This window comes from Grampus griseus (genome assembly GCF_964374135.1).
Source record: "Grampus griseus genome assembly, chromosome: 16".
Taxonomy (NCBI): domain Eukaryota; kingdom Metazoa; phylum Chordata; class Mammalia; order Artiodactyla; family Delphinidae; genus Grampus; species Grampus griseus.
The window spans coordinates 47179293-47205826 of NC_139010.1; the positions used below are offsets into that span (position 1 = coordinate 47179293).

Here is a 26534-nt window from a genome sequence, read left to right on the forward strand (position 1 = left end):
ATACCAACTATAAAGAAATGATTAAGGTTCAGTATTGAGCACCTGCATTAAAAAGCAGAGTAGTGTGATCTTACCTCTCAAGACATTCAAGAAGACAAAGAAGAAAGTACAAAATGTCCTAAGTATCCTTTCTGGGTAGTGGCATCAGAAATGATTTCTTTAATCTTTACAAATATGTTTTTTCTAAATATATTATTTTGATGATCGGAAAAATATTTTTAAATGTAAAAGGCATATTAAATTAATTCAATAAATATTAGAAAAAAAGTCATTACGGAAAAAATATTCCTGCTGCTGTTATAATTATTTGCTGTTGTTTATGTCCTAAATTATTCTGATTGAAAAACAGGAAGCACAAGTAGGAGATTCAGAGAATGAGTAAATAAAATATTCCATCCTTCATTTAGTGTTTTTCTTTTTAAATCTAAGACTCCAAGTATCTTGATCTGTTTTTAAAAAGCCCCCACTAGAGCTCATTTCCATTTTTATTAGTACTATAATTATAGACAGAGTTAATTCTTATTTTTTTTTTTTATTTTTTTATTTTTTGCGGTACGCGGGCCTCTCACTGTTGTGGCCTCTCCCGTCGCGGAGCACAGGCTCCGGACGCGCAGGCTCTGCGGCACGTGGGATCTTCCTGGATCGGGGCCCGAACCCGTGTCCCCTGCATCGGCAGGTGGACTCTCAACCACTGCACCACCAGGGAAGCCCGAGAGTTAATTCTTGATGGCTGTTTCTTCTGACTCAAGTTTGAGTCTCAGAAGATGTTTAGCATTTCAGAAACTCTATTTCTAATATCTTGATAATCTTACAACTTCATGTATTACATTTTGCACTGAACATAGTTTGAGTTATTTCGTATTAGTGAGAGTCCCATTTCCTATTTTTTTTCAGCTCACTCTGCTTCCTGTTATACTCAAGCTTTGTGGATACCTTTTATTGGCTGTATGTCAGTGGCAAATTCCATATAAATGGCTAGATTTCTGCCTCCAACTATTAAATGACAATGAAAGGCAATAAATATCCACAATTTCTCGGAGTAACTAATTTTAGAGAAACCAGAAATTGCTAAATTCAATCCATAGATAAAAGGCCAAGGCTCTGCCCAGATGATAAGAAACTTGACTAGTTGCTGGGGTGGGGGTAGGAGAGGCAGGATTTTGATCATTCTTATGAGAATGATGGCCATCACCATTGTGACTGTCACCAGCCTCTTTATCCAGAAAGAATGTGGTAAATATAGAAGAGGTTAGGTTCCTTCCTAAGACAATCAAAGGAGACAAAGGAATTGGACAGCAGAAGTCTTAAATTTCCAGGCTGTACCTTAAGATAAAAACGATGGGTGTTGTTTATCTGAAATACTATTTTTGAAAATGATTGACACTTGGAAGGCATGGCCAATAGCCATATATTCTTAATTTGTCCAAAGCCTTGATGTACTAGGTGCCTACTCAAGCCTGTGCAAATATCCCACAAACATGCACAAACATTTCTTGTGGAAGTCCAGAGAATTCTGCCCAGGAGGTAAGTGATAACAATAGGAGTTCAGACAACATATTAATCCTCTATTTCCTTACAGTCCAAAATCTTACCTCTAAGCATTACCTCTAAGTATTGCATTGGAATGCCCAGCTCATATAATCTAATCACCGTCCCACCTACCTGTAGTTTGGTTTTGATGTTAGTGTTTCTTGTATCAGTTCATTCAAAGTACACATGTGAACCAATTTGGCAGGGTAATGGCTGTGGTGGAAACAGTGGTATCTCAGGATCTGGGATCCTTGCAGGGACCTCAGGGTCTGGGGACATGGTCCCTTCCCTTTCTTACACTTCTCAACCAGTGGATTTCAAACTGGTTCCTCTACAGTACTTCTCAGGGTCCGAAAATAATGGAGGTCCCAACTACCTACTGAAATCTTTCATGCTTTTATAGTTTCAGTTGTGATAACAACTGTAACGGAACAGTAGGTGTTCACTGAATGTATTACATGCTACACTAAGTCTTTAACAGGCATTCCCTTATGTAATCTTTGCCATAGTCTTAAGGCAAGTTCTTAACCATTTTAAAGGTAAAAGAACTGAGGCCCAGGAACATTAAATTATTTTCCCAAAGGCACACAACTAGTAAGTGGTAGAGACTCTGAATCCAGGTAGTATGATTACAGATCCCATACTCTGAACTATCTTCTTTCATGCTGGCACAAGTCTATAGAGCCTGCTCATGCCAATCCACAGTGATTTCTCTACCCCTCAGAATTCCTCTAAGTCTCCTGTTTGCCAGAATTCCTTATAATCTTTCTCTCTTTGTGCTGTACCTCTAAGTAGATTATAAATACTTAATTGCTCTCCAGGTGTCTAGCAGTGACTCATGAGATTTGGTAGGAGTCTAAGAAATCCGTTATGAATAATAGTACAGATGAAGTTGGATCTTCATCTATCGACTTCCAAAAACAAACTTTGAGATGATGTAGTTCATTCAATGTCTTACAGGGGACTGTCAAGGAGAGGGGTATAGTTTAGCAATCCAGGTGTGTGACCTTAAGGAAGTTGCTTAAGCCCTCTACAGCTAAGGAAGTTTCTTAAGCCCTCTACAGCCCTCCCCTGTGCAATGGTTTTAACTCTGCAATGGTGTTACACCACCCTGTGGTGCAGGACCATTGCGGAAGGTTAGAGATACTGCAGATAGCCAAGTGTAAGGACATAAAGATAAAGAATTACCACTCCTTAGATACCCAAAGTAAACCCGGATTCAACCAGAGCAGTGTTTTGCAAACTGTGTTACCTGAGCTGAACTTAAAACTGCCATAGAAGTACTTAATCCAGGGGGAGGAGTGAGAAGAAATGAAGAGTAAGGGGATGTAGGGCCAGCGGAAGGGGCTCCCAGAGGCAGGTCTGTAATCAGAAAAGCCTGATCTCATAAATTTCATACACAAACACACTCCATGAAATTTATTTTGGAAATAAAACAAAGAATTCAGTTATGAAGATACTTTTAACAATACTGTTTGATCCCACTCAGTAAACTATAGACAACAGTGTTTTAAAGTCAATAAAAAGCTGCCCTATTAGAAATGGGAGGACTTAAGAGGGTATAAAGTGTGTATTATTAGTAAGGCAGACTGTCCTTTGGAGAATACAAGTAGGAAAGAACACTTAGTTGTAGAAGACGCTGTTCAGCTTCCTGAGCCCATAACATTTCTTGACCCTTCCCTCCCTGCCTTTCTAGGAAGTGTGCACTGCCTGTCTAGGATCTACTGCTACATTCACAGTGAAAACTCAGTTCTCAACATGTCGCGGAAATTAGCTGGTTCACTTTCTTACTTACATCCTTCAACACTCCAGGCCTCAGATCTGTACACGCCTCATTTCCAAGAAACTCCCCTTTTCTTTCTCAGTGACTGTGATAGATGGATGTCTCTTTATCTTTTAATTATCATACACTAAGAGATATGCATCTAGGACTTCCTGGACCCTCACCATGAATTAAATCAATGACCAGCTACACCAACTATAAAGGACCTTTTCCACTATTGGTCCAATGGATTGGATTTAACCATCAGAGAAAACATTCCCCTTATTCAGACGTCACCAACTCAAGTGGTTCTCTTACATACATCCATCCACATTTGCTTTTTCACCTAATCCAATCTACACTCAATAACATGAAAAACAACAAAATCAAACGAACCTTTTTCTTTGTTCTGTTTTCTTACCAACATGCTAGCCGTCAAAGTCAATAAATCTACAACTTATTCTTGTTAACAGCATGGCCCGGCAGCCCATGATTTTTTAATTTTTTCCTTCCCTCTCAACCTGTTCTTCTTTTAATTCCTTCCCCTCAACCTGTTCTTCTTTTAATTTTACTTCTCACTATTCTTCAAAAGAATATGCTAATTTGCACAAGGATGGTACTCTTCTAATTTTGTTTCACTCAAAAAAGAAAAAAAGTAACTTTTTCTTAAATATCTCTGTTCAACAGCAACAAAACAAGGAAAAAAACCCCACAATGACACCAAGAATAAAACTGACTACTTATTATTGGGTTCATAATTTTCTTTTAAATACTTCTGTATAAACAATTTGATGCGTGGGAGAGTGTAGGTTAACACAAATTAAGTGCCCATAAAATCTAGATTAGTGGCCTGAAACTTTAGATGCATAGGAATCACCCAGAGGGCTTGTTTTACACCGATTACTGTGCCCCACTCAAAAAATTTCTGAATCAATAGATGGAGGATGCCAGAGATTTTGCAATTGCCTAAGTGATGCTGATGGCTGTTACCGCAGGGACCACTTTGATAAACACTGTAGTAAACATTTGAAGTTCCCTAATCAAGCGTCTACACTTTAGGTGTGGGTAGTAGGCAAACTGCAGACCTGACTCAGGAGTCAACACACCTGGGAGGAGGAAAGAAGGGGTGCCTATAGCAAAGTGCTTCAATAGTGCTACCTAAATTTGTCAGAGGGTTTGTAAATGAACTCCAATTAATGGACTCCATGACCTCAGCCTCCACTTTCTCAGCCTCCATTTTCTCATCTGGAAAATCAGGGACAACCTCTCTCACCTATTAGATTAGGATATTTTTAGGAGCACATTAAAGGATATATGAATGACAGGTTGGAAATTATAAAAGCACTGTTATCATGACTACTTAGAAATTTATTCAGGCAGCAAAGGACATCCCATAGGAAGAGTGGGCTTCTCAGATTCACCAATGAATTGCTGAGATTATGTTTCCTCTAGTCAGAGGAAGTTCAAGGGAAAAACAAAGGCAAGCACTCCTGTCATGACTCAATTTTTTCTTTTAATATATATCTTATGTACAAAATTTTTAAAAATTAAAAAATTTCTTTAATATTGTTGTTTACTCATAATTCCTACTTTAAAGAAATTCATTAACTAGTAGATTTATAGAAAAATGTAGCTACTTAGTGATGTCTCAAATACTGAACGATAAAATTTCATTGCATGAAACACTCAAGTATTTAAAAGCGCTGTAAAAAGTAGATTCTGCAGTTGGTTCTGATTGCTTATTATGTGTTTCTAAGGCTTTAAGCTTATGGCCTTTTCTTCATTATGTCACACAATTCATCCTTTTGTAACAGATGTACTTAATGTGTCCATGTGTTACAATTCAAAAATTAAAACAGTTGTGACTTGTGAATTGTAATTGCTGTGTAACTTTTTTGTGCAAATAGAGTCCTTAGGCCAACAGAAATAATCCTACAGATGCACTTGTGCTTTAAAGCAAAATGAACCACTGCAGACACAATTTAAAAGTTTGTGACAGCCGCAGCACAGCAAAGTAGTGTCAAACTCCTGGCCCTCTCTTGAAAACTAGCTCTGGGTCTCAGTGCTTCAGCTTTCACTCATCCCCAAAGCTCTGAGCCTAGAGCATCACTCACAGAATTCAAATGTTAGCTGCGTTTATTAGCCATCGCTACTATTGAGCATTCAATGAGAATCCATCACAGTGTAGGAAAGACTTTTAAAAAAGCAATTATAGAATATACAACATTGATCTAGCTTAGTACTTTGCTTTTTATTCTTTCAATCAGCTGAGTAAATACTAAAATTACCTCTGATCAAATTATTGAATAAATGAATGAAGGCTTAATCTGTCAAAAACTAACACAAGCTTTGCATTGTGGAAAAGCTTTTTATGATGCAGGTCTTTGTGGGAAAATTACAAATTCTGAAGGATTAAAGAAACTGCTGGAAAAAAAATCAGCCTTCCTTGCCCATTGTTCAGATTTACTATTAAATTACCCACGATTCTTAAAAAGTAATAATATGCCATCAGTTAGAGCCTGACTATTCTCTACATATAGGAAACACTCAAGGTATTCAATGATTGAACAATTAAAGGATGGAGCAAGAGAGTAATTTATCTAACCTTAAGAAGGAATTAAGTACTATTGCCTTCCTTAGACTGTGAGAAGGTTTTGCTTTTTTCCCCCAAGAAGCACTGCTAACATATGCCTATTTGCCAGGTCTAGTCAATACTAGACTTGGATCTTTTCTGGAAATAGTTAAATATAAATTCTAAATAAATTCTGACTGTAACAGCTTCCATAAAAACACTAGGGGAAAAAAAAAAACCAAACTTCAGCCTGTAAAAGAAAACAATTGTAGTTTAATAACAGTTTTCTTCTCTGAAATTCACTTTTAATCCACTTAAACAATAAAGGAATGTAAAGAATAGCTTCTGCAGCCCATTTGTTCCTGCTAGTCTGTTATATCATCATTGGTACCTTATGAGTTGATTCCTTTATTAAAGCAATTTATTTCTCAGGGATTACATTATTGGATTTATGTTACTAATTGTTACGGTATTCTTTAATAGACAAATGTGATACAAAATTGTACTAGGAAGAATATTATCGAATTAAGTCACTAAACAAGTGTACCTACTTCTCCAGTATGACGCCTTAATACACTGTTTGCTTCATCGTCCAGGATGATGACAACTCCTGGCAAGTTACTGGGCTACTCCTTCTGTAATCAGGGTCATATTTCTAGTTCTTATAATCTAAATTTATTTTGTGTCTTCCTTCAGGATTCTTGGTACAAAGCATGCATTGGACTGGGAGAAAGCAAAGCATGCATCTTTTTAACCTGCCTCTCGAAGGTAAAACAGAGACTGTCTCAACACAGTTATCTCCTCTGCCTTTGCACTGTCACACAGGGAGCTTGACAGTATGGGTCATTAAAACTCCAGGTATTAACTGCACACATGTTGATTGATTGTACTGGCAGACAATGTTGCTTCATTTTCACATGCAAAAATCTTTACCATACATACGTCGCTTTATGGAACTCTATGATGGCATTTCCTAAAAAGTATCTAACTGCTTACTTCTTGATTTAGTCATCTTAAGAAATCTTCAAGGTTTATAGCCACTCCAAGAGCTTCCTGTAGAATTCCTTTACATTAACAATAAAACTGGCATTCATTCCTTGTGTTCCCTTACCAATAAAAAGCACTGTATGTTGACCGTATAGGTATAGGCATTACATTTATAGTGCATACAGGGATTTGAGCACTAAATTATACTCAAATCTCCTTTTACTTTTTTTAATATATCACCTTATACTAAATCAGACATTTTCTTCCTTCCTGCCAATGAAATGACTAGCTCTTGTATTAATCATATTTGAATATATGTAGGTAGTAATTATATATGTAATTCTTACTTTTTTTAAACAAATGTTTCTATTAACTACTTTGCAAAGCTGAACTTGAAAGTAGCATCCTTAAAACATGGCCTCCCTCCCCCTTCCTCTCTTTTTTCATGTGCAACACCACAAACCTTTTAAATATAAATTTTTATGTGATATAATATTCTTCTCTTTAATACACTGGTTTACTGGTATTCACTAACAATCCAATTATTGACAGAAATGAAGCTTTCATTTCAACCTGATTATTATCCATTGTTTTGAGTAGATTGGTTTGTACCATAAATATTTTTATGTTATCATTATGACAAAATGTAGTCCTCTGTTATAAGTTTTCATCATCCTGGAAAAACAGACATGACTTAAAGCTCTCAAGGTAAAAATAAAAAGTACCGACGGAAATTAGTATGTGTGTAAATGTTACAGTTAATGTTTAACAAACCCACAAGTGTATCTTACATTTTGAAAGTGGTTTTAAAGGCACATTAGGATTACCATGGAGTTCCCTATTTTCTCAGGATGAAGTGAGAAGGAAGAGGGTCTATATCACTATGTGTGGTATTAAATATTTTAATATCACTACCTGTGATATAAAATTCTTACTATCTCAGGCTGTGGGATTTAATGTTACTGGGCAATGGTGCTACCACTGAAGTGTATTTGCTGGCTTTAGTCCTTTTACTTTTTCCCCCACTCATCTTTAAGGTTTTGACAGTTGGCAGATTTTCCTGAGTTAGGTTGAATAATGTAGTGTTTGAAACAGAGCTGCAAGGGAACATACAAGCCACTTCACTGCATAGACTCAACTTAATTTTAAAAACAAAAATAAACAGAAAAATCCAAACCTTTCAACTTCATTCTTAAAAAGTCTTTGACACAGTGAAATATCTTCATTGGTCAGCTTCCCCCTGTCAAATATCTCAGGAAAGCTTAAGTATGGAAAGTTGAAAGTATTCAAACTAAAGCAGATGTTATTCAAGTCACCAATTTGTCAGATTTCTTGTAGGATGTTTAGGTTCTTTTGTGTTAGTACTGAAGTACTTTAGTCCTGAGGATTTTTTAAATACTCGCTATAAATAATCGAAGGAGAAAGAATTACTCAGATATTTTGCCCAAGTCAGTTCATAAAAGAGCTTCGACACCCACGATAGACATACTTTGCAGATAACTTTTCTATGCTAATCACCTTAATCTGGTATCAAGATGGTTTCCTACAAAGAGAGAGCTTTTAGTCTTGGGTTTTTATTGGGGTCTCTTTGAATAAGACCATTTGAATAATATACTGTCTAAGGTTTGGGGTACTTTGAGCGGGACACTCAAAGTGTGAGGAACAGACTTCAATTTAGTATCTGCAGGCAAAAATTCTAATTTGTGTACAACTGAAGTTGGAGCAAAGAGCATGCGATTCAAATCCAAAAAAATCCCTGTGTAGTTGGGAGAACTGGCTGTGGGAAATCCAGGTAAAAATAAGACATGTTTTTGCAAATTCACAAACAGGGTATATGCCACTTAATCTCTCTGTCATTGTAAACTAAGGGCCTTTTCCATCCTATTTGTTTCCAGTAACTTCAACTTCTCCATTTTTGTGATTTTAGAGAACCTGGGGCATAGAATTAAGGTAAGAGGCCCTGGGTTAGAGTAAATTTACATTGCTCTAGCTGTGAGCGTAGTGAAAGTGAAATCACAACCAGGAATAAGACGTAGAAAAACATGGTAATAATATGCTTCCAGATATGGGAACTGAGTAAGTCAGGGGTATTCAGTGGACATATTAGAAATTCCTATCCCTTATGGGGTTTGAAAATGGACGGTAACACTCTCCTTTGTTAGTATAATCCCAAAACATTTAGACAAAAATGTGAAATTCAAACAACACTGGAGACATTGTTTGGTGTTATGGAAACCAAATATAACCACTGACTTTTTTTTCTTCTCCCCATGGCATCTGGAATGCTTGTAATTGGATAGACGCAATCAAAGTGACCATTTTCATATCACAGTTAATAAAGAAAACTTGAGCCTATTTAAGCCATGAATAACCTCAAGGCATTTGTTAGATTTGTTTCCAATATAATGTTAATTTTTTATATTTTTATATCCTCATCCCTCAGGGGAAAATCAATGGTGTTGTTTTATAAGATAAAAGTAACATAACATGGATTTCTTTCCCCCTATATCACTGTGGGTTTTGTTCTAAAAAAATATTCTTCTTAGTGCTATCAGATCTTCCTCCTGGTGCTACCATAATAACCAATAGTATATCGGTTATTTATTTTCAAAAGAATCCCAGTTGATTTTTCCCAGATGAAAAACAAAGAGCTTGCTTCAAACAACCGTTCTCTTAGTTGGATCACTATGAACAAGCTTATAATCATAATTTAGAGCATATGTCAATCTATAACTTTAATAAAAACATTTTCTTTTTTGGATTAAAGACTTGAATGTAAGATCTGAAACCATAAAACTCCTAGAAGGAAACTTAAGTGGTAAGTGTCTTGATATCAGTCTTAGAGATGATTCTTTGGATTTGACACCAAAAGCAAAGGCAACAGAAGCAAAAACCAACAAGTGGGGCTACATCAAACTAAAAACTTTCTGCACAGCAAAGAAAGCCAACGAAATGAAAAGGCAACTTTCAGAATGGGAGAAAATGTTTGCAAATCATATATCTGATAAGGGATTAATATCCAAAATATATAAAGAACTCATACAACTCAATAGCAAAAAACCCAAACAATTTGATGAAAAAGTGGGCAGAGGATTTGAATAGACATTTTTCCAAAGACACAGGGATGGGCATAAGGCACATGAAAAGATGCTCAACATCACTAATCATCAAGGAAATCCAAATCAAAACCACATGAGCTATCACCTCTCACCTGTTAGAACGGCTATTATCAAACAGACAAGAAATAACAAGTGCTGGCGAGGATGTGGAGGAAAGGAAACACTTGTGCATTCTTGGTGGGAACATAAATTAGTGCAGCCACTATGGAAACAGTATGAAGGTTCCTCAAACAATTAAGAATAGAACTACCCTATGACCCAGCAATTCCACTTCTGGATACCTATTCAAAGAAATAAAACACTCTTTTTTTCTTTAACATCTTTATTGGAGCATAATTGTTTTACAATGCTGTGTTTCTGCTTTATAACAAAGTGAATCAGCTATACATATACATACATCCCCATATCTCCTCCCTCTTGCGTCTCCCTCCCACCCTCCCTCTCCCACCCCTCTAGGTGGTCACAAAGCACCGAGCTAATCTCCCTGTGCTATGCAGCTGCTTCCCACTAGCTATCTATTTTACATTTCATAGTGTATATATGTCCATGCCACTCTCTCGCTTCGTCCCAGCTTACCCTTTCGCCCTCCCCATGTCCTCAAGTCCATTCTCTACATCTACGTCTTTATTCCTGTCCTGCCCCTACGTTCTTCAGAACCATTTTTTTTTTTTTTAGATTCCATATGTATGTGTTAGCATACGATATTTGTTTTTCTCTTTCTGACTTACTTCACTCTGTATGACAGACTCCAGGTCCATCCACCTCACTACAAATAACTCAATTTCGTTTCTTTTTATGGATGAGTAATATTCCATTGTATATACGTGCCACATCTTCTTTATCCATTCATCTGTCAATGGACACTTAAGTTGCTTCCATGTCCTGGTTATTGTAAATAGAGCTGCAATGAACATTGTGGTACATGATTATTTTTGAATTATGGTTTTCTCAGGGTATTTGCCCAGTAGTGGGATTGCTGGGTCATATGGTAGTTCTAGTTGTAGTTTTTTAAGGAACCTCCATACTGTTCTCCGTAGTGGCTGTACCAATTTACATTCCCACCAACAGTGCAAGAGGGTTCCCTTTTCTCCACACCCTCTCCAGCATTTATTGTTTGTAGATTTTTTGATGATGGCCATTCTGACCGGTGTGAGGTGATACCTCATTGTAGTTTTGATGTGCATTTCTCTAATGATTAGTGATGTTGAGCATCCTTTCATGTGTTTGTTGGCCATCTGTATATCTTCTTTGGAGAAATGTCTATTTAGGTCTCCTGCCAAATTTTGGATTGGGTTGCTTGTGTTTTTGATATTGAGCTGCATGAGCTGCTTGTAAGTTTTGGAGATTAATCCTTTGTCAGTTGCTTCACTTGCAAATAGTTTCTCCCATTCTGAGGGCTGTCTTTTGTCTTATGTTTTCCTTTGCTGTGCAAAAGCTTTTAAGTTCCATTAGGTCCCATTTGTTTATTTTTGTTTTTATTTCCATTTCTCTAGGAGGTGGGTCAAAAGGGATCATGCTGTTATTTATTTCATAGAGTGTTCTGCCTATGCTTTCCTCTAAGTGTTTTATAGTGTCTGGCCTTACATTTAGGTCTTTAATCCCTTTTGAGTTTATTTTTGTGTATGGTGTTAGGGAGTGTTCTAATTTCATTCTTTTACATGTAGCTGTCCAGTCTTTCCTGCACCACTTATTGAAGTGGCTGTCTTTTCTCCATTGTATATTCTTGCCTCCTTTATCAAAAATAAGGTGACCATATGTGCGTGGGTTTATCTCTGGGCTTTCTATCCTATTCCACTGATCTATTTTTCTGAAAAACACTAACTCTAAAGATACATGTACCCATATGTTCATTTCAGCATTAGCTACAATAACCAATATATGGAAATGACAGGTATATCAATGAATGAATTAGTAATGGAAATGTGGTGTATATATACACAATGGAATACTATTAAACCATTAAGAAGAAGGAAATGCTGCCATTAGTAACAACATGGATGGACATTGAGGGCATTATGCTAAGTGAAGTAAGTCAGAGAGAGGAAGACAAAATACCATTGTGATCTCACTTATATGTGGAATCTTAAAAAAAAAAAAAGAGTTCTGGCTCTTAAATACAGAGAACAGATTGGTGATTGCCAGAGGTTTTGCGGGGAGAGGGGCAGTGAGGGGTGGGTAGAATGAGTGAAGGGGGTCAAATTGCACAAACTTCCAGTTATAAAATAAATAAGTCCTGGGGATGTAATGTATTCATGGTAGCTAGAGTTAATAATACTGTGTTACATTTAAGTTCTGGGGATGTAATGTACTCATGGTAGCTAGAGTTAATAATACTGTGTTACATTTAAGTCCTGGGGATGTAATGTACTCGTGGTAGCTAGAGTTAATAATACTGTGTTACATATTTAAAAGTTTCTAAGAAAGTAGATCTCAAAAGGTCTAATCGCAAGAAAAGAAATTTTGTAACTATGTATGGTGATAGATATCAACTAGACTTATTGTGGTGACCATTTTGCAATATATTCAAATATTGAATCATGCATAACTGAAACTAATACAATGCTATATGTCAATTATACCTCAATATATAAAAATAAAACAACTATTTTTTATATCCTATTTAAAAAAAGACTACCCACAGGTGTTAGGTTCACATTCGTTATCAGAGGAAGTCACTGGAATGTATTTATTTAAGGCCTGATACAATTTCAAAAAGTGCTCTTGTGAATAAGAAATGACTCAGGTACATTGAGGAGCTCTTGAATGTCAGCTAGGATTCAGTGATGACTGTGCAATTAAAAATGCATTAAAATGCTACGCAGCTTTCAGGCTAATCTAGGGAGAAAGAAAAGAGGGCTCGACATTTTCAATCATGAAAGAAAGTGGGTACTGTTGGGGGAAAAGGGGTCACAAGCCAGGTACGTGAGAAAGAAAAAAGGTGTGGATAGACAAGCTATTGAGTAGGAAGGGCAATTTCCTCAGACTTAGACTATTACACCCAAGTAGATGAATGCGTTTTGAAAGATACTCCAAGTGGTCATCACTGGCAAAATAATGGTTAAGAAAAAATAGACAAGACTCAACACAATCCTGAATTCTGAGAAACGACTGGATCTAAAAAGCCAACTAAGGACATTTTAAAGTATCACAATGTTAAGAGTAAGATAACATCGCTGTAGTCATTTGGTAAAACTAACACCCATGATGGAATCTAATCAGAATTATAAATTATAAAGTGATCAGCCTGAGAGTATAATTTAAACAAATTTAAAATACTATTTAAGAACTATAATCATCAATCATAAGTACAATCTCCCTGGATAGAAGACAGCACAAAAGGTCCTGAAAAACAAATGACCATTATTCACACCTTATAGCTCTTACACAACATTCAGAAGTTGTTAATGGATATTATTCCTTACACATGCACAAAACCTCTGCATCTACACATGCAGAGATGTATTTGTACACCATCAACCACAGACTCTTTTCTGAATACAACCTTCACATCTTTGGGCACGATAAACACACACAACCACATACCCACTCATGAGACATCTGAGTCTGTGTTAAAGAACATGCTCCATCACTCATTCCCTTTAATGATGGATGTTCTGACCCCAGAACAGTTAGGATCATAATTTGCATTCAACAGCCAGTTCCTTCTTGTTCAGTCAGATGCATAATGTCTATTTAAATTTACCAAGCATGAGAACAACAGAGGCTAGTGCAAATGAACAGCATTTTATAAGAACCTAATAAGAAAACTGACTTTCACGAAGCCAAGCAATCATCTTACAAAAAATCTTTTGCTATATAATTAAATATTTGATTCACTTTAAAGTATTTCTTTAATAATAATTCAATATTCCAAAATATTAAGCACCATGTTACTATCAATTGCTGGCCTTTGGAAAATTTGTAATTTCAGTTAGATTAAATGAGCAGTACACAAGGCTGAAATATTTTTATAATTTAAATATTTTAAAACCTTAAAAAATTATTCATAATACAGAGAAAGCCTGTTTTAATCCAAATGTGTTATTATGCCTCCTTTTTGCCCTAAAAGTAATAAATTTCTCATGAAAATGAAGCATGATAGTAAAATCTGTTTACTTAATGGAGTCGTCACTGCTCTTTTTTCCAGTTAAGGTACTTTTTAAGTGCGTTAAAGTTCTGGCAGAATCTTTTATGGTTCATCGGGCTTCATTATTCTTTGAGTCATGGAATAAAAACATGGCAGTGCCTATCAATCAAAAGAGTTGTGTTCTCAGAGATCAAGAATCAAATGCCAAGAAAGACTCATCTAATAAGGGCCCCAACTGCCACTGATGTTACAGGGATTTCAGTGACTAAAAAGGTGATTCACTAACAAGACCTATAAGAATTTCTGTGACTCTAGCTGGCCATGCATTCTTGAGTTCTTTACAACCCAAGTTTTAATATCATATTGTCAATCATATGCCATACTTCCGAGAGGAAAAAAAAAAGCCATCTATAAAATAGTCAGTGACACCCAGACAAGATTAATTAACAATTTGGCGTTTTGCGAACAGGACTGTTTTAATGACACAACCTAATCAAAGTAATTTGTGAGTGCAGTCATCCACAGGATGTGTCAGAACTTTTCATACATGAAATATACACGTCTGCCTGAAGATGCAATGGACTTTCCACTGTTGGCTTTGGCATTCAGCTCTGTTTGTTATACACTCATTACATCCTGTACTCAGGAAGAAGGAATATTTAAAACAAACTTCTTTCCCTTCTAACTACTGCAGCTGCTTCTACCAAGCAATAAAAGTTGCTAGAGAAATCATATATACACATACATGTAGAATTAGGGAAACAAGCTGCTTTAACGCCTTGATTTAAAAAGCTCAATCAGTAGAAAAGAAAAACGCTGTAATATACAGCTTGATGAGCAGCTGAGGACAAGAATATACTCCGACGCAGTTCTAGAATTCAGGATATCTTACTCAGTGTTTGAATGAGACGAAGGACATTTCTCCTCAATTTTTCTAAACTACTGAATGAATAAGTGAAATTTATGTGGGGAATGCAACCCAAAATAGACAGATACGTAAAATTTTCTTAAATACGATTCTGAGGCTTTAAAGGCAGAAAAATGAAAAGTCTTGCTTCTGTTTAATTCTAACTTATAAAATTATATCATTTTGTAAATCCTAATTTAATGAGTTCTAGGTTAAAGGATACTTGTCATAAGTCAGCAATAAAATTTAGCTCAATGTTAACAAGCATCCTTTAGGAGGAAAATATCAACTGTATTGCAAAGCAATAATTAGAATATAGATTATTTTAATCTTTACAAAGATTAAAATCGAGAGGCATGTTAACACCTCGCAGGTCTATGGAAAAGACACTGAAAGTATCTGGAAAAAAAAAAAGAAAAATGAACAGCCTTACTCTTGACGGTCGCCGTCCGGGTACAGTTGTACAGAATAGCCAACTCGCCGAATACTTTTCCTGGACCCATGGTGCACAGCTTCACACCTTCTTTTGTAACTTCAACCTTACCATCTAAAAAGAAGAAGGAAAAACACATCATTTCGATTCTCTCTCATGCTTCATTTCATTTGTTGCATTTCCAAGTTGAGACGAGGAGGGCCAGGCTCATTTTCAAAAATGCAAAGCAGCTACCAACTAAAACAAAGTCATCCTCAAGATGCAGTGCAACAAACGCAATAAAGTATGTAAGAAATCCATATCCTTTCCTAAATTAATCACTGATAAGATTAGAGATGAGACTAAAAGAAAACACCAAAAAAAGACAGAGATAAAAATGGCAGCATGTGAAAATTTTTCCAAATGCAATATTAGAAAACTCTGGTAATTCCAATTTTAAAGTCATTTTGAATTTGAAAGAAAAATTGAGTGTGTACATTTTGTACAACACACTTCATACTCGGGAATTCTCATCTGAGTAAGGTAGCTATGATGCAAAGGGAAATTACTTTGATCCTAGAGCATTATTTAATTGCGGCTCATGGGATCTTTTATTTTTAAACATCTTATCTGACTTGGGCAAGACTGTTTCATCTGCTTCCCAGCCCTGCAACATGGACTGTAAGGAAACCAAACTATAAGCGTTGAGGAAAAAGAAAGAGACACTGGGACTGTTGATGTTCCACAAAGGATTTGGAAAATGAAATGCTAAAGAAGGAAAAAGCTAAGTAAACAGCGTGCACTGGGTATACATTGTTGCCTGAAAGTAAGGAAATGCTATTCATGAAGGAAATGAAAAAAAATGCATTTTTAAAAAAGTCATAGCTATGTACACTAAAAATTCCATCACCTAACATAATGGGGGAAGAAATAAAAAGGCAACACAATCTATTCTACACTTAATCCTACCCTTCTATTATTCCTCCCAGTAACTTAGCCACGGTCTACAGAAGTAACTTAGCCACGGTCTACTGCCAAGCCTAATGCTTGGCAGTAGCTAGTGATTGAAAGGAACTAATGCTACCAAGTTTGTCCAAACGTCAGGCCTTCATGCACTGACTCCATAATTATCACTTTAGCTATGTGCTTCCTGTAATATTTAACTTTTCGGAGTTTTAGCTTTACATTTACTCCCACCTTTTTAAAAATCAATCCAGTTTTACCTAAGCAATAATATTTATAAAATTATAGGGTTGTTCAAATACCTATTGAGATAAAATCTTATATATTAAAAAACTTCTTAAAAAGCTGAATTCATGTACCACTGATGCAAGATGAATCCTTCAGAGGGCACTGTTCTACCCTGAAAACTATTTCATCTGAATGGTATCAATGGAGAGAGAATGCCGCAGTAATTAGGGTAAAATTTCAGACAAAATCTACTCACTACTCTTGAACTGTGTATCTGTTCCTCCTCTGTGTGTTAAGAAGCTATTTAGAAATGAATGTATGCAACAATCCTAAAAGTTTGGAAATACTTTTATGCGGGTATGACCACTAAAAAGTCTAGCTTTTTCACGCCTTACTTCTTGACTTCAGGAAGGGAAACTTTCTCTTGATAGGTACATCAAAACCAACCCAGGAAATTCATATTTTTTTAAGCTTCAGTTGTTCCTCCCATGACATCCCCACCCAGCCCTTTCTCTCAATGGCAAGCCTATTCCTCTAGAAATTTCATCTGCCACTCAAGAATGAAAGATAGGCTCAGAATACAACATAATTAAGACATTTATACATCATTTGAAGTCAGACCAGGAGTTAAGTTCTGGTTCTCTTATCAGTTCCTTACTAGCCTTGTGTCCTTGGGCAAGATGTTAATTTTTCTATGCCTCAGTTTCTTCATTAATAAAATGATAAAAGCAAAGTACCTATCTTATTGGGTAGTTTATAAAATGAAATGAGATAAAGCAGATGCAATGCTTAGCACAGTGCTGGCATACAGCAAATCTCAGTAAATACTACTTGTTATTATTGGTATTATTTGCATCATGTTTCTTTCTTATAATTTAAATGTAGGTAGGGCTTATTAGATTACACTGAAGCACAATATTCCATCATCTATTACAGAAACCAATCAAGGTCCATGTAGGATAATATTTTTTCATTTTTGTTTTTTAAATGGAGAAAAGATTTGTTTCAGATTTTCTCCCTATGGGGGGCTGAGGAGAGAACTTTGGGGTTTTAATCAATATCACACCCAAAGAAGAAAGAAGAATCTCAAGAATTCACACTGATCTACCTGGCAGAATGCAGTATTTTTGTACTCCTTCCTACTTGGCCATGTCCAGCCAACATTTGTTGTAGTATTGCTTCGACAGCTATAGTCTTATGGTGGAGGTTCCCACGTATAACATAGTAAAATTTTCTCACACATTATAAAATTTTTTTGACTGAAAGCTCTAGCTTTAACTATATTACTAGAACTAAGAGCAGAATGAATAATGCCTAAAGAACTTTCATACACAGCTCATTTTGTACAAGTCTGCTTCTCTGTCTCTTTGGGTCCCATGGTTTAAAGTCTTCAGTGGAAAGGAATCCACAGGAATTAGACCACTGCTAAGAATCCTGCTGGACAGTTTCAGAGTTAGGTCTTCTTAACCACTAACCAACCTAAAAAAAAAATGGCCAGACATTGGGAGTCTTGTTTTAGCTCAGTGGTTTCTTAAAAGGCATCTGTGGACCCATCACATCAGAACTAATTTATAAAATCCAGATATTCCTCCCTCTGGGAAACTGTAAATGTCCCTCCACACAGTGACCACTCTACTTGGTCCTAGAGCCCCTTACTTCTCTGAAAAACCATGCTCATATAACACTGATCTGTTTTAACTTATGGACAGTTTATATTATAACTGTTCATGTTTCCCATTCTCATATGACTTCTAGAAGGTTCACAGCATAATTGTATAGGACTCTGGGGTTTCGAGTTTGTGCAAACACTCACTCACTTCTGGTTACAGCTCATTTTCCTGATCTGATATTTTCTTAATTTTCTCAAGATTAATTCACTTTTTTGGAAAAGATAGGTATAAGTGATTATATATATATGAATAATTAGTGTTGGTAACAGAAGGTTGAATCCCATATTAATTAGAATAGCAAAAAAAAAATTTTTTAAATACTTGCTGAAACAAAAATAGAAAGTTGGATGTCAAAAATCTTTTCCAGATTAAGTTAAACACTGCAGATTCAATATATTCACAATAGCCAAGGAAGAAAGGGATCTGATCTCATATAATAGTTGAGAAAGGTCTAAAAAGCACTGTAATTTTTTTTTTTTTTAATAAACAGAAAGATCTAAACGTTAAACAGAAACAAAGTGTTTGTAAATTGTTACCCTGAGTCATAATTTGATCACTTATCCTTCCTTATACCTGTTGCGTGGATGGGGAGTAATTTAGGGAGGAAGAGTGACTGGGCACTAAAAAGAAAGAAAGGTACACAGAAGGCATTAATGAGAGTTTTTCGAGAGACATTTAGAAGTGCTGTCATTTCCAAGAGCTCAATAAGATGAGTTATTGATGTGAAATGTGAATTTGGTTAAGCTCATTCACCGCGCCACACACCAGCCTTGAAGCAAAATTAGAAGTGATTATACATTTACGAAGGATTTCCAAGTACGGACTAAGTGGTTCACTTAAGAAAACTAAGAACAAGACAGTCAAAAGTTTACTGCATACACCCAGCAGCCCTTATTCCCACCTGATCAACCTCCTTTAAAGTATTAGATTCATCTTGAAGCCACTCCCCTTATAAACTCCTTTATCACACAGTGTCTAAAAACAGGATTTGTTTTAAATGGACTCCATGTGCATGGAAAGTAGGTAGGCCTACGTGTGGTAATTTTGGTTGTGAGGGGAGGGATGTGGGGAAACAAATAGGGAAAAAGTCAAGTAGGCCGAATATATAGCACACTTGTGCAGAGGCTTACAGCACTGTAGAAATAGGCCAGCTTGGAGGTTTTTATATAATTATAATTTGCTGTTAACTTTAGGAATATATTTTGATGAATTTACCTCAGGTCAGAATTTTTTTTTTTTTTTTTTTTTTTTTGGCGGTACGCAGGCCTTTCACTGTTGTGGCCTCTCCCGTTGTGGAGCACAGGCTCTGGACGCGCAAGCTCAGCGGCCATAGCTCACGGGCCCAGCCGCTCCGCAGCATGTGGGATCTTCCCGGACCAGGGCACGAACCCGTGTCCCCTGCATCTGCAGGCGGACTCTCAACCACTGCGCCACCAGGGAAGCCCCTCAGGTCAGATTTGATTAATTTCTATTTCTTTAAACAACAGAAGAGAATCATTAGCATTTATTCATGATTGTTTTAATATTTCAATTTAGTTTGATGTTCAAATATGTTAGATTGCAAATCAAATACTTTTGTTTTAAAGAATAGCAGAAGGACATTTTCAAACATCCTAGTAGAGTTCTAGACTTCTTCCATGATTTTCACTGGCTAAACTCAACAGCGATGAGAGGCTATTAGAACTGTTACTTGAGGAACTCATAATAATCCAAAATGTGGTTAATTTATGTCTTCTACTTCTACTTTTTATTCAGTTTTGATTTTTTTTAAATGTGATACTATACTGGTGTTATTTTTACTATCCCCTATCTCTACCAGGAAAGGAAAGAAATATTCAAATCATTTTTGTTTGAACTTTGCTAAACTGCTAAAGTTATTTGTGCGAGAGATGTTGGAATGCTGGCTAAGATAAAATGTAAGGGTTATTTATAGTTTCATTTGGCTCTTTTTATCACTCCTGCCATTAGCATGAATAACTGAAAGCTTTATCACAGTAACTTGACAGTATTTCTTATTCTACTTCTGGTACCACATGCCCATTTATGATCTGCAATGGGCTGAGTCATAAGTACTAAATTTTTTTTTTTTTTTTCTTCTTTGCGGTATGTGGGCTTCTCACTGTTGTGGCCTCTCCCGTTGCGGAGCACAGGCTCTGGACGCGCAGGCTCAGCGGCCATGGCTCACGGGCCCAGCCGCTCCACAGCATGTGGGATCTTCCCGGACCAGGGAACGAACCCGTGTCCCCTGCATTGGCAGGCGGACTCTCAATCACTGCGCCACCAGGGAAGCCCGTAAGTACTAAATTTTGCCACTTTGAGCAATAATCAACCTACCTGTTGCTCTTTGGTATCCCTATTTATGTACCACTTTTGAGAAATGCTAAGTGTTAAGAGATCCATAATAAAGCATCTATACTTTTATCTATCTTTTATAAGAATCAGTAGGTCCTATAAATAAAAGAAGACATTGAATTTACAAGGAGACCCAGAATCTCCTGGCTTTGTTTATCTTCATGGGTTTTTCACTAACCGGTGGTTTTGTACAATAGGACTTTCATGATAAGGCAAATCAGTTTAGAGATTTACTACTGGCAAGCTGAGACAGAATGGTTGGCAATAACCTAATTATGAACACTCTGTGCTTAGTTCCAACAATCCTGGTTGGAACATTCAAGACAACTTGATTGGTCTTTAAAGGGAGACAGTTGTTTTATCAAAGGTCCGATCTAGACAAGACCTTCCATCTCTTTCATTCTCTAATACATTCATGATTTTGTAGGTTTGAGACCACAGCTTTTACATTATGTATTCTCTCATGAGGGTTTCTGTAGCTCCTAGATTCAATAGGAACAATCAACATTGTGGTGGTTGAGCTGTGCTGTGACCAGCATATATACATTTTCTCTAGGAGATGAGGTTTCTTATATATCTTGTTTTTTTCCTTTTTAGTTTTATTTAGATATAATTGACATAGAATACCGCATGTAGGTTTAAGGTCTATAGCATAATAACGACTTACATATATTGTGAAATGACTACTACAATAAATTTAGTTAACATCCATCATTTCATATAAACACAAAATTTTTCTTTTTCCATGTGATGAGAAATTTTAGGATTTACTCTCTGCTTTCTCAATGGATTAACAATACTATTGTACTGAACTTGCCTTGTAGGGTCATTTTAGATGAGGGTTACTGTCATCCGGGAAGAAAGTAGAAATAAGGCTACTATGGGCTAACTAAAGGGAAAAGCCATCTCATTGCCAGGGACACACACTATATTCTTAGATAGTGTTCCTTAAGAATACTTCTTGTCCGTCATTTATATATGTCTTCTTTAAGCCAGTATAAGGAAAAAGACTGTCTCACTATGAGATGAAAGTTTGTTCTTGAATTAAAGAAGGGCAGTGTGTCAGCACCTTATCAGTTCTCTATTTAAGTTTGATTTCAAGTCCAAAAGGATATGGTCTCTCTGGATCTAAACTCCTGCTCCTTAAATGAGGTGTTAATTTTGATTGAAAAATCATTTTTTGGCCATTGAATAAATGCCTGTGAAAAATTGCCCTGTTTTAGTATTTAGTATTACGTGTTTTCTTCCTAACTTTGCTTTAGTGTTTTTTGTTTTTATTTTTTTTTTGGTTTACCAGTTTCTCATTACAGATTAGCGATAAGAGGAGAGAGAGAGAGACAGAGAGGAGAGAGAGAGAGACAGAGAGGAGAGAGAGGAGAGAGAGGAGGGGGGGAGAGAGAGAGAGGGAGGGGGAGAGAGGGGGGAGAGAGGGGGGAGGGAGAGAGAGAGAGAGAGAGAGAGAGAGAGAGAGAGAGAGAGAGAGGGAGAGAGAGAGAGAGAGAGAGAGGGACCATAGGTTTTTCTTCCCTAAACTATTTGTGCTTTCATAGTTTCTTTAACCATCAGGTCCTTATAATACTTTAGATGGGACCAAGCTTTCCATTCAGAGAAGTCACTTCTTTGATATTATCACAGCAATAATTCTTACTAGAAGCACAAAAGTACTAGTCATCCAAATGGAATGAAACAGAATCTGAGGTATAAGAGGCTAGTTGAGGTTCAAGCCACATGAGTGAAGAACTTTGTTTCTTCTTCAATTAGGCACATCTGATTTCCCTTCTGGTCATGACTGCTATAAATATACTTGATACAATATTTCTTTGTACTAAAATACAATAGATTATAATACATATTGAATATGAAATAAAATCAAAAACATAAATGAGGCATCTAGAAAAAATCTCACTTATGAAAAAAAATAAAGAGAAAGAGAGGTAGGTTAACATGCACATCAATATACTTGAACTTCACTTTTTGTTTTGGTTTCTAACTCTGAGGTCTTAGGGCATACATATCCACAAAGGAAACCTACATGAGGAAACAGACTGAAATGTAAGCAATTTGGATACAGAAAATCATCTGAACCAACAGAGTGAAAGTCTGGAAGGAGCAACTTACATTACAGCACTTCTGTCCTTGAGGATACTTAAGGAGTAAGAATTTACTAAACCTATTGCAGATGGCTCAACCATTGACCTGACATGAACAGGACTCTGGAAGAATTTCACAAATATCATGATTCTATAATCTTTCTACACATTACGTTTTGAAATTCTTTATTTATTTTTATTTATTTATTTATTTTTTGCAGTACGTGGGCCTCTCACTGTTGTGGCCTCTCCCGTTGCGGAGCACAGGCTCCAGATGCGCAGGCTCAGGGGCCATGGCTCATGGGCCCAGCTGCTCCGCAGCATGTGGGATCTTCCCGGACCGGGGCACAAACCCGCGTCCCCTGCATTGGCAGGCGGACTCTCAACCACTGCGCCACCAGGGAAGCCCTCTAGCACTTTAAAGTATTCAAGAGGCACTAAATAAATATCTGTGGACTAATTTCAATTTCTAGTGATGAAGAAAGGTAAAGACAGGCCAGAGAAGAGATATTCACACATAGGAAACGATCATTCCCTGAATAATCAGAGTTGAACAGATAATTTGTCTCAAGTTTATTAAGCTTAATTTTAGTATAATGCATTTTTGCTCTATTATTTCTGTGATACATGAGCACCTCAATTAGCCTAAACAATGAATGGCCATGTCTGTAGTTACTTAGAGACAGGCAAATGCCAAGTACTATTATCACTGTCAGACTTGTAGGCACTCATCATATGATTTTTGTCTCTGTTATGTTTTAATATTAAGTTTGGGAGGTTTTTTTAAATAAATAAATTCATTCATTCATTCATTATTTTATGGCTGCGTTGGGTCTTTGCTGCTTGCAGGCTTTCTCTAGTTGTGGTAAGTGGGGGCTACTCTTCGTTGTGGTGCCTGTGCTTCTCATTGCGGTGGCTTCTCTTGTTGCAGAGCATGGGCTCTAGGTGCGCAGGCTTCAGTAGTTGTGGCACGTGGGCTCAGTAGTTGTGGCTCGTGGGCTCTAGAGCACAGGCTCAGTAGTTGTGGCGCACGGGCTTAGCTGCTCCACGGCATGTGGGATCTTCCCGGACCAGGGCTCGAACCTGTGTCCCCTGCATTGGCAGGCGGATTCTTTTTTTTTTTTTTTTTTTGGCAGGCGGATTCTTAACCACTGTGCCACCATGGAAGTCCCTTGGGAGAGTTTTTGATATAACATGATGGTTCTCAACTGGGGGCAGTTTTAATTCCAGGGGATATTTGGCAATGTCTGGAGACAATTTTGGTTCTAGGGAGGTTTTGAAACTAGGGAGGTTCTGCTGGCATCTAGAGGGTAGAGGAACACTGCTAAACATCCTACAATGCACAAGGCAGCCCACACAACCAAGCATTATTCAGCCCCAAATGTAAGTAGTGCCAAAGTCGGAAGCCCTGGAGTCAGCTATGTCCATGTGTATACAAAACACTCTACATTTAAAGGGACAATTTTGACTTCCACTTAAAAAAAACTCTACTAGATGTAAATTGCAAGCTAAAAATAGGCTAATACTAGGTTGCAATATTTAAGTAAACCATGTTGCCACTAGATTAGGATAGAATTAGAATAAAGACACAAAGCTACTTTACTGAATAATTTTCCCCAGCAGGTGCCACCTGAAATAGAAGTGATTATGAAAAATTTCTGAAGCAAGACTTATAAGAATATCCTACTGATGCTAGAATGACAGCCTTTTTCCAGGCATACTTGAGAATATCAGGTCCTGGCTCTACCACTGATTGGCTTGGAGACCTTGGATAAGTTATTTAACTCTCTATTCTTCCATTATCTCACTACAGATCTTATTTAATAGGTTTTGATAATTAGGTAATGCATGTGGCCAGACAAAAAAATATATAGGTTAAAAATAGTTCTTGAGGAAATTCTTTTTTCTTTTTAAAAGAAAAAATACTTTGATAGGCAGTTTTAAGGAGGGAGAGGCAGGGTCCAAGGTCTTGGTTCATAACATTTAGGAGTGGGAAGGAGGAGAGTGATAAATGAGCAGGGGCAAGGAAAAGAAAAAGACGAGCAACAAGCTGGAGATTTCAGCGAAATGGTCCTGCTGGAAAGCCTCATGTTGAGGAGGCTAGAAGACTTTTAGTAGGAGGGATCTCTAATGTACAATATTCAGTTAGTTGTTGCCAGAATTCATGTCCTACATTTCTCTCCAAATTAATCTGCTTCACACGAATTTCCTGTGTGAAGGGCTTGGAGGAAGATAAAAGCTTGAGGAAAGATCTATTGCTTGGATACATCAATAAACAGAGAGGCAAGGAAATGAAGAATGAGCGATAATGCGAAGTTGGAAAGCAGGAAATCCTGGAGTAACTATGTAAATTACGTAATTATAAAAAACTAAGGACTCGGGAATTGGCAGATATTTTAGGGGAGGACACCAGTCTTTTCACAGGATGTCAAATGGGTGCTTAATCCAATTTCACCTAAGACTAGAAAGGTTAGAAAAGAATCCACTGTGAACAAGATGTTATTGCTTCAATCAGAGATTACGTCTTCTTTATCCAAGTTCGCTTAACACCTTTGTAATGGCTCTTATGAGGCAGAAGAAGGAAGAGTTTTGAAATCAGAAGTTCTAAGCTAATATTCTGGTTTCACTGCTCTTGAAATGTCAGACATTTAGGCACTCAGTTTCTCCATCAGTGCGATGGGAATAATAGCTACCTGCTTCACAGGATTAGTACATGAAACCTATGTGAAAGAGTTTGGTGTGTGATGAAGCTTTCTACACATGTTAGTATACACTAAACTAACTGAAGGGCCAATCATGTAATCCTGCAGTGTCTGGTTGTAAATAGGAGGAGATTAGTAAATTCTCATGAGTGAATACATGGGAATGTTAGTGAAAAGGACCCGCTGCTGTGATCACACTTGTGGGAAAGCTTGAAGATTTCATTTAAATTATATTGCCTATGTAGTCCAGAAGGAGAAAAAAACGTACAGTTGACCCTTGAGCAACTCGGGTTTGAAATGCATGGGTCCACTTAGATGCCGATATTTTTTAATAGTAAATACTACAGTACTATTGAAACTGAGCAGGACCCTGTGGGGCTCCTGGGCATGGAAGCCTTTCCATGTCCCCCATTCCTTGTTTGTAGGGAACAGACTCCAGCCTCCATAACCTTCCCTGAGTCCAAAAGGGAGATTCAAACAGTTGCTAATAAGGGAAAGCAGTGGATGCAGAGACAAGGGAAGAGCAGCCAAGAAACAACAGTGCAGCCTTGGGGCAGGTCCTGGTTCCACCTCAAGCGATACACGTAACAATATCTCTGAGCTCTTTACAGAACTAAACCCCCCAACAAATGGAGTTACATTCTTCATTCCAGAGAAGACCACCTGAGGCAGATTCAAGGAACCAGAGAAGCTCATCTAGAGATTACCTGAGACCAGATTAAAGGAGTGCAGGCTCTACACACACCCTGATCAGCAACCCCGTCCTTGAACCATTGCTATAAAGCTCCTTAAGAAATCCTCTTAAAGAAACTAATTCACACAAAAATTATTATTCCTAATGACTTAGCACTGTCCATGAATAATTTGTCCCTATCTACAAATGTCCTAAATAATTTATGTTCTGAATTCAAGTACCCCTAAATGATATTAGTGCCCATATTTCAGTTTTCCTAGATTTTAGTTCATCCATTGACTCACATGAAGAACAGACAAGGAGTTTTCATTTGAGCAACTAGTTTCCTTTCCTTTTATAAACTCTCTCCCACACACCCATACCCCAGAGAAGTAAATAAAAGGAATTTGCACTCTGCCTCAAGACAGGGTAATGATTACCAACAGATCCAAAGGAAAAGTTGTTGTGTTTTATGTTGTG

At 37.0% G+C, this 26534-nt stretch overlaps 1 protein-coding gene across 4 annotated transcripts in view; it reads right to left on the reverse strand.

Moving 5' to 3' along the window:
• PRKG1 (protein kinase cGMP-dependent 1) overlaps positions 1 to 26534 on the reverse strand; it is a gene marked incomplete at its 5' end in the record, with an annotated part of 1185104 nt that overhangs the window by 711665 nt on the left and 446905 nt on the right. For all 4 annotated transcript variants that reach the window (XR_014297858.1, XM_082673091.1, XM_082673088.1 and 1 more), the window contains one exon: positions 15398 to 15511. Coding sequence is in view for 3 of the 4 variants with exons in the window: in XM_082673091.1 (XP_082529217.1) it covers positions 15398 to 15511 (114 nt within the window). The remainder of the gene's footprint in view (positions 1 to 15397; positions 15512 to 26534) is intronic.